This window comes from Poecilia mexicana, unplaced genomic scaffold (assembly GCF_051168715.1).
Source record: "Poecilia mexicana isolate PSO_F unplaced genomic scaffold, ASM5116871v1 scaffold_9, whole genome shotgun sequence".
Lineage (NCBI taxonomy): Eukaryota > Metazoa > Chordata > Actinopteri > Cyprinodontiformes > Poeciliidae > Poecilia > Poecilia mexicana.
In genome coordinates, this window is record NW_028263378.1 from 22,841,696 (window position 1) to 22,850,954 (window position 9,259).

General features: G+C 39.7%; 1 protein-coding gene across 1 annotated transcript; it reads left to right on the top strand.

Annotated features, from left to right (window-relative positions):
- The first annotated feature begins 1,085 nt into the window (after nt 1-1,085).
- Nucleotides 1,086-8,644, top strand: cyp1d1 (cytochrome P450, family 1, subfamily D, polypeptide 1). The gene is made up of 8 exons (XM_014968985.2): nt 1,086-1,232; nt 1,553-1,863; nt 2,794-3,402; nt 3,979-4,102; nt 4,198-4,287; nt 6,180-6,303; nt 6,386-6,472; nt 6,868-8,644. The coding sequence occupies exons 2-8, from the start codon at nt 1,573-1,575 to the stop codon at nt 7,148-7,150; spliced, it is 1,608 nt and encodes a 535-aa protein (XP_014824471.2). The 5' UTR covers nt 1,086-1,232; nt 1,553-1,572; the 3' UTR covers nt 7,151-8,644.
- The last annotated feature ends 615 nt before the right edge of the window (nt 8,645-9,259 follow it).

Below are 9,259 nucleotides of genomic sequence, written 5' to 3' on the forward strand. Positions count from 1 at the left end.
AGTGAGCTCAAGCTAAGAAAGAAGATAGAGGGGGGGGTGAACAGTGAGAGAACAAGACTCGGACAAAATGTAAAATAAGTCGTAGAGGCAAACAAAACAAGGAAGCAATTTGAGTATGTTTCAGAAATGACAAAATGTACAAATATAAAGAGCAAAGAAAGAAATGTGGGCATCAGATGTAGCAGTCTTAATTATTTTTTGATTATTCTGACTTAATTATTTTTTGATTATTCTGAGCTGCATTTACAGCCCCAAGTCTTTTGGGATAGGCCTCTTTCAGATTATCCCATTACAACTGTCCTTTCCCCCCAAAAAAATAACTCAAGCTCAGTCAGATTTGACTGGGATCATCTGTATTCTTTTCCTTTTTAGGTCTGGAGTTCAGAATGATAGGAAATCCTAAAACAAAAACCTTTCCTTCGTATCTCAGGCTCCATATGTTTAAGGTAGCTATACTACAATAAAGTGCACCAAGACCCCAGTTGTAAGCAACTTTTCAGCCTCTGACAGACTTTCTTTCAGTAAACTATCACCAGCTTCCCTGTTCCAGAACTAAGCATGAAAATGCTTAGTTTTGATCCCGTCTGACTATCTGAAAAAAAAAAGAAAAAAAAGCTTTGAACAGTTTTCCCACAGCATTATGCTGCCACTACTTGGATCACTGCGTATGCTCAGGACTGATTTAGTTTTTCGTTTTCAGACGATGGACTGTCCAGATCTCTGTTACATGTAAAATGACAAACAGCACCATCTTGTGACAAATTACACAAATTACAATTCGCAAACGACATTTTTTCAGGTAATGGTCTCGTGTTTAACGTTTAAAAATGTTTAAATAATTCAGACATGTGACCGTATTAACATAACAACAGATACGTTTCTTCCCAATACTGTTCACAAAATATGAAGTGCGGACGGGAGAAAGAACAAACGCGGAACTAGCCAAAAATGTGTAAGTTTATTAAAACGCTTGCGTTCATTCTCGATATAAACATAAATGTTTCGCTAATCTTACCCCTTATTTAAGTATCTTGAACAGCAGCTCATGCATTCAGGCTAACCTTTTTAGAGGGCAGCAGCTTCCTCTACAGACGGGGAGGTCCCTGTACAATTTATGAAACCCTCCCCTGCAAACATCATCAAACTACAAACTTCTTTCTGGTCTGCATTGGGTCTCTCGTTTCTCAGCCGTTTAGTTTTTGCACATAAAAGCCGCAGAGGATCACAGTGTGGTGAGTTTTACCTCACAATTTTTCTAAAGCTATTTCCCATCAAGTGCAGATGTTTCATATTGATGTTTTGTTTGTTTGTCCGTTTGTGAAATCACGCAGAAACTGTCTGGATGAGATTTATATATCCATGCTTAGAGGTGGATCATAGGAACAGGAAAAGCACTTTAAACTTTGGTGTGGATTTGATCCAGTTTATTGCAGTCTGTTAAACAGGAAGCCTTGGAGGAGTTCTGACTTGGATGACTTTTTCCTGCATTTATTTCTGTCTTCCTGTCTTTGTTTTATTTAGACATTGTTTTCACTTTCTGCTCTCTACTTAGCATGTTCCTGATTTGACAACATGGGGCTGATCCTGTCAGGATGTCTGTCAGCCAAAGAGGGCTCTAGTGCACCTCTTTCCAGCGTCACTTTTGCTCTGTGTCTTTTTACCCTCATACTCCTGGCCATCAGGGTAAAACAGAGCCACAGATTTTTCTTCTCCTACCACCATGACTCCCACTTGGACGACACAAAGTTTCCTACTGCTCCAGGCCCCAGACCTTGGCCCCTTGTGGGCAATCTGCTTCAGGTGGGAGACCAGATGCATCTCTCACTGACTCGCCTGGGTCTGCAGTATGGTGATGTTTTTAAGGTGAGGTTTTTAAGGTGATGTTTTTCCAGTTCGTGTCTGGATTATAATTTATTAAGACATTATTGACCCTCATCATATCTGTGAATTTAAAAAAATAATTTGAGCCTTTTGCGATAACTTTCAATAATTCTTATTCCAGGTTGAACCGACAATACAACGTCAAAGAATCGGGTGTGCATGTTGGATTTATGAGTTCTGGTGTAATTCAGAGTGGCTTTGTTTTATTTATACTGACTGGGTTCCTTCACAACCCTACGAGTAAATACATGTAAATTAGAACGAGGGTTAAAGAATTTGAAGGTACCATCCATCATCGGTTTCTCTGACAGCAAAGCAGACTCCTCAGCATCATGTCCTCACCACCATGCCTAACAGCTGGTAAAGTTTGCACAGGTTTGAGAGCCTCGCCTTGATTCCTACAAACAAACTGATTGTCACAATGGATAAACAGCTCAATTTTAGCTTGTTTGATCTTGAAACTTTTCCAAAGCAGTAGCTTGTATTTCACTATTTGAAGGTATTGGTTGTGGAGTAGACGGTTCTTCAGCAGTTTGAAATCTATGTTGATTTGAACAGTTTGAACAGTGACACTGATGTTTTTTATGATAGGCTTCTGAGTTGGTGGTTCATTGATTGTTCTTGAACATCCTAACAAATGTCTTTCTTTCTGAGGGCTAAATTTAGAGTCAGATGACTTAAACTCTCAAATCAAGCATTTAGAATGACTCCAACTGAGAAACTATTGTAAAATTTGTGGACTTTGATTATAATTCAGATCGTTGACATTTTTTCTTTTTAAATTAACTGATGCTGTTTGTTTATATTCATTCCATGAAATTCAGCTTTAAAAGTCCCAAGTTAATTTAGTATTTGTGCCCATGATGCATGTATATGAACTTATGACTGGCGTTGTGTGTGTCTTTGCCTCAGATGCGTTTCGGCTCTTTGACAGTGGTCATCCTTAGTGGGTACTCCACCATCAGGCAGGCACTGGTTCGTCAGGGAGAAGATTTTGCTGGACGACCTGAACTTTTCACTTTTTCCGCCGTGGCTGACGGGACCAGCATGACCTTCAGTGAAAAGTATGGACCTGCGTGGCTTCTCCATAAGAAGCTGTGCAAAAATGCCCTAAGGTCCTTCTCCCAAGCCGAGCCGAGGGGATCAGGAGCCACTTGCCTCCTGGAGGAGCAGGTGTGCGCTGAGGCTGCTGAGATGGTGGAGGTGATTCGGGAAGAAGTCGCAAAGAACCACAAGACGATGGGTATAGATCCCGCAATATCCTTAGTGACATCTGTGGCAAATGTGGTGTGTGCCCTGTGTTTTGGGAGAAGGTACGACCACAATGACAAGGAGTTTCTCACCATTGTGAACATAAACAACGAGGTACTGAAACTTTTCGCTGCAGGGAATTTGGCCGACTTCTTCCCAGTGTTTCGTTACTTTCCCAGTCCATCTTTGAGAAAAATGGTCCAGTACATTCACAGAATGAACGGATTTATGAAGCGAAGAATCAAGGAACACATCAACACCTTTGATAAGGTAAAGAAGCCTGCTAACCACATTAAAACAAAAAACCTATTGTAAAAGAATGAAAAGGGGAAAAGAGTTCACATTTGCTAAAGTATTTATAAATTCTGATTAGATTAGTGTCTTGAGGTTTATGCACTTTTCAGATGATTACTCCCATCTTTACTTCATCTTGTACTGTATGCAGTCCTACATAAGTTTGGGCGTTGGATGTGTGCACGTCTTGTTTCCTTTAGATTATGCCACTTATTTGTATCCCAATCTTTTAATCTGCCATTGCACACATACGGCACCGGCCACTGTAGCCAAAAAATAACAAACAAGTCCCCTGGGACGGACTTTTGTTCTTGTGCAGAGTGCCTAAAATGTTCGCACGCACTCTAATTAGGAATTACCAACCTAGTGGAAGACACGCGTCCCAGTATGACTGATTACCATTTTGTCCCTAATTAATTCATTCAAAATTCAGTTCTAATTTCCTACATAATCACAAGATTGATTTTCTCTCCCCCTTGTTGTAATGATGGCGACAATCTCAGGAGGCCATGCCATGAAAGTTTCAGTCATGTTTTGTACTTGTGGTTGCAGAACTGCATCCGGGACATCACAGATGCTCTGATCGCACTTTGTGAAGACAGGGAAGAGAACAGGGACACGTTTCTACTTACCAACTCTCAGATCATCCACACCGTCATAGACATCTTCGGTGCAGGTTAGACGAACCAGCATAGCGACGTCAGTGGCATTAGTGCATAAAAAAGACACCCTCGGTTTTTATTCAGCTGTGCATTTTGTGCTCTCCAAAAGGTTTTGACACCATCATTGCAGGATTACAGTGGAGCCTCTTGTACCTCATCAAGTTTCCAGACATCCAGGACAAAGTACAGCAGGAGATTGGTATTGTTTTATGTGTTTAATAGGATAAATATATCGAGATCTAAATTACTGAGTGTGTTTGTGATGAAAACTGAAACCCTAACTGCCTTGGTCAGTGTGACCGCAGCCTTTGAAAACAGAAAGAATGTACGCTATGCTAATAGCGTGAGCCTGTCTGTTCTCATGAATGAGTCAGGGTTTTACTGTCCAAAAATAGCAGGTTGCTCATTAATGAATCCAAGTAGCACTTCACTAATGAGCCTGAGTTTGTGTCTGTTGGTTTTATTACAGAGACAAAAATCAAACTGCAATAGTTCCTAATAATAGTGATCTGGAACATATTGATCGATATCAAATTTAGCCCCAAAGGAACGTCAAACATTTACCAAGCAGATAGAAAAACAACATTCAGGGGGGGAAAAAAAGTTTTATAATGTTCATGAAAGTAGCATGAAATTTGTGAAATTTGAGGAAAATCGAAGCACAACAGGTGCAATAAAAAGTCAACTGGTCTTGGAGAAACTCACAAAAGCTCAGACCAAGTTTTTGCTGACACCGGAGTAACTTTTGATGTAGATTGACTGAACCGGTGCCGAATATCCTGGGGCACGTCACATTTTCACAGTGAGAGGAAGGGAGGGGGGATGCCAGGAGGTGACAGGATGAATCAGAACAGTACAAGGGTTGGTGAGTTCAAGAGAGACACAAAGGCAGTTACACGCAAGGCTCTGAACGATCATAATTTACCATTGTTCCTTAACTAAAATATCAAAAGGAATGGGCTGAAAGGCTGTTCTTTGTAAGGATGGACTGCAGCTGAACTAGACACCTTATTCGCAAAACCAGGACTATTTAGAATGAAAACAAGATATGAAGTGAAAACAAGTAAGCCCTTAGCCCTATAATCTTCAGTCAACTGCAAAGTTGTCATGCCCATTAAACCTTCATAGATTTTGCTGGAATTTCATGTGATGGGCCGACACAGTGTTTGGAGTGGGGCTCGATTGTAAACAATATCCAAAGCTTGGAGAGTACTTTTCAGTCTATCATCTGAGAATGGACACAATATGGCACCAGGACATCTGTCGATATAAAAACTCAGCATCTTGCACTTTGCACGTCTTGCAGTAATATAAACGTGGAGAAAAGAACACAGAAAAATTAATAGTTGAGTGAAGTCCAGTTGGTGGAAAACTAAGACTGCACATCAGCCAACAAGTCATCTCCACAGACACCTGGTGTTTGCAGCACCATGCTGTGGGGATGCTTTGGTAAACCACAAACAGGGAATCTGATCAGTGTGTGTAATACTGGGCAATCCTGGAAGAAAACCTGTTAGTCTGCAAAATCCCTAAACATACGGTTAGAGAAACTATAAAACTTTTAGGTGAAATCATGCGTTAGAATAACTCAATTAAATTGTATATTTAAGTCTTATTAAGTTTTTATGTTGATATTTGAACATTGGTGCTCATAGCTTTGATCCAATGTACTTCAGCTATTTAAGACATGTGACAATTACATCAGTTTTCAGAGGCTCAGTGTTGGTAGAGACATACCCCCAGTAGTCTAGCAGCTGTAATGATAACAAAAGCTAACTATGCAATTAATTAATAATTCCTCAGGTACGTTACATGAATCCCATTAGCTTCATTTTTATTTGAACATTTTAGAATTTCTACAATTTTACTATAAGTTGGTCTGTTGCTTAAAATCCCAATACATAAACTAAATGTTGTGTTTGTAATGTGGCAAAAAGGCTCAAGGGATATTAAGACTTTAGGAAGACGTTACATGTTTTCAAAAATAGTTACAAGTCTATTAAATAAAATAACAGAAAATAAAGATGGAACAATAACTTATCAGTTTACTGTAAATATTTAGTTGGATCTGTTGTTTCTTCTTCTTTTAAGATGAACACATTGGCTCAGCCAGACTTCCCGGGTTTGCAGACAAGCCCAACATGCCCTTCACTGAAGCATTCATATTCGAGGTGTTTCGTCACTCTTCCTATGTTCCTTTCACCATCCCTCACTGGTAAGACTGGAGCTTTGGCTGCAGTTCATTTTGGTTTAGCGTAAATATTGTCAGAACCTTTCATATGTTCCTTTATTTCCAGCACCACCAGAGACACCATCCTGAATGGATATTTCATCCCAAAGGACACGTGTGTCTTCATTAACCAGTATCAAGTCAATCATGACGTGTGAGTAGGCGCAAACATTGACACTGATTGATGTTTTGCACATGGCTTATACCAGATCAGGTGTGTATTGTCTTCTGGGCTATTTTTCAATAAGTTTTGCATCTAAGGGGACAAAGTCAGATTCCAATCAGGCTGGATGGACAGTGTTTGTGAACAATGGTTTTCAAGCCTTGCTATAGACCTTTATGTCTGGACTTTGACTAGACCATTCTTTTATTAAGTGTTTTGGCTCAAATTCCTGGTAGACATATGCTGTTTGTGTTCTTCTATTAAATAAAGTCCCACTGAAAGACTGAACTTTGTGGTTGTGTGATAGTGCAAAATGTGGAAAAGTTTGAATGTAATAAATCATTTTGTAAGATGTAGAACTTTCACTGTTTTTCATTTCGAACTAGGGACCTTTGGGGTGATCCAGAAAAATTTCGGCCACAGCGCTTCCAGGGCCCATCCGGACAATTAAACAAGGAGCTGACAGAGAAGGTTCTCATCTTTGGCCTGGGGAAGAGGCGCTGTCTTGGGGATGGATTTGCACGTTTGGAGATGTTTGTGTTTCTCACCACGCTGCTCCACGGTTTGCGGATTGAAAATGTTCCTGGACAGGAGCTGGATCTTAGCACAGACTTTGGTCTGACCATGAAACCACGTCCGTACAGGATTACAGTCTCCCCCAGATTTTAGACCCTCTGGACATCACAAGTCCACAGAGACGGAGGATCCGTTCACAGACTGGAGTTTCTTTGTAGTTTAAAGAAACTAAAAAGGAGCAGTTTCTCTATTAAACACACCATTTGTTTAGATGTTCAGGTCAAGCAAACTGCATTGCTATATGTTGAAAATGTTCCAGTACCTAGAGTCCATCTAAATAAAAAAAGAATAAGCAGTCCCTCATTAAAAGCCTTTACATGAACTTATTATTTACAGTTAAACACCGGGGGAGAGGAGGGAACCATTTTACTGAGCGGTGATTGGTGCTTCAAGCCTGAAACTGTGTTCAGCCAAGGTTCATCCCTCTTCTCTTTGTCCTGCCTCGGCTTTTAAACTGCTGTAATCCGCTCACCTACGTCATGCCTCTGGCTCCTCTTCCACTTATTGTTGCTTTACGTCATACACATTAACTAGTTCATCTTCTCTTATAGTTATTGTTTAAATATTACTGTCCTGAACCTTTTTCAAAGCCATCTCTCTCTCTCTCTCTCTTGACCTCCGACATTCTTAAATTACTGTCTCAGTCGACTATAAAGATGGCAATAAAATGTGAAATTAGGGAAGTTAGTATCAATAAACTAGACTCACAGAAGTCTGGGAGTACATGTCTGAGTAAGAGTTGAGTAGGGCAGAATTATCCTTAAAAGGAAAGTGTTGTACTCCAAACTGTTGAGGCTTTTCTTTCTTTTTTTTTTCCTAGCAAACTCCTCAGAGGAGAATGCATTTCACTGGAGCATACTTCTGTCAACCAATGAATGAGCTGTTTCACCGGGATTGATGATGATGAGTTGCATCTGTAATCACTTCCTTGCTGACAGTCAGAAATTTGTAGCCAAATAGCTTCTGATTCCCATTAGTTTATGTAACAATGACGAATGTTTAGTGACTTGTAACACACTTGTGCATTTTATAACCGCTGCATTTATCTGGGAATCGATTGTTGTAAGTGTGACTGTATGCATTTTACTTTTTAAGAGTTAACAGAGCACTAAAAAACACATCACATGTGATAGGCAGGGTTGATAACTAAAATCATGTTTAAGAATATTTTTGAAATAAAGAAAATGCACTTTTCTCAAAATCTGTGACTAATTTGTCTTAATTACCATTAGCTTGAGCAGCAGAAAAGCTGCTCAAGCTAATGGTAAGAAGAGTGTAGTTGAACACATGGAAATCCTGGAAGAAAAAACCTGGAAATGGGGTAGAGGCCCAGTTAAAGTTCAAACACATAAGTCTAATTGAGAATCTGTAAAAAGAGACTCAAAAATGATACGTATATACACTCTCCATCCAATCTGACTGAGTTTGAATATGTCCCAAAGGACGTACCACATGTGATGGTTCTACAAAATAAGTTAGTGTGGATGAAAACTCATTACAGAGACTACAAATGGAAACTAGCCTTTGTGGCACTGCTTTGTGTTAGCCTACCAAATAAAATACCAAAATAAAAAAAAACCCACTGAAGTTTGTGTGTGTAATATAACATTTTTTAAAAATTGATGCTTTTGTAAGACACTCCAATTACAGAACAATCCTCCATTTTCCTTTGTCTTATTTCTGTGCAGCAGCAAAGTGGTTTAATCAGCAAAGCAAACTATGAAGACCTAAGGAGCTGTTAGCCCTTTCATCAGTCATGTACCCCCTCCATCTGCGCTCTGCTCCTCACTGCAGGCTTTGTCCTTCACTTTGCTCTACCCGACTGACTCAGTGCAATTTAAACTCATCAAGAATAACAAATGAAGGCCAGCGTGTGTTGATTGGCCACTGATCCAAAGCAGCCAATAAAACGGAGCACGCAACGTTAGAAATGATGCCTCTGTACTGCGACACAAAAAGAACCACTTGTCGGATCTACGTCACAGATTAGGAGAGCGTGACAATTAAGACTAAGTCCAGCTACAGGTAGAAAAAAAAAGAGAAGAAAAGCTGTACTAAAATGACTCCAGCAATTTATTTTGAAGGTCTAGAGTTTTTGGAGTGGAACAAAAACAAGCAAAGAAGCAGGAAATCCAACCTTCTACAGGTTCTGTAAATAAATAATTGATATGCTTCAGAAAATAAGTGGCTTGCAAAAACATA

Coding starts and splice junctions, on each gene's coding strand:
- cyp1d1 (XM_014968985.2), top strand. CDS start 1,573: ATGGGGCTGATCCTGTCAGGATGTCTGTCAGCCAAAGAGGGCTCTAGT. Junction 4,103..4,197: donor CATAGACATCTTCGGTGCAG/GTTAGACGAACC, acceptor GCTCTCCAAAAG/GTTTTGACACCATCATTGCA. Junction 6,473..6,867: donor TATCAAGTCAATCATGACGT/GTGAGTAGGCGC, acceptor ATTTCGAACTAG/GGACCTTTGGGGTGATCCAG.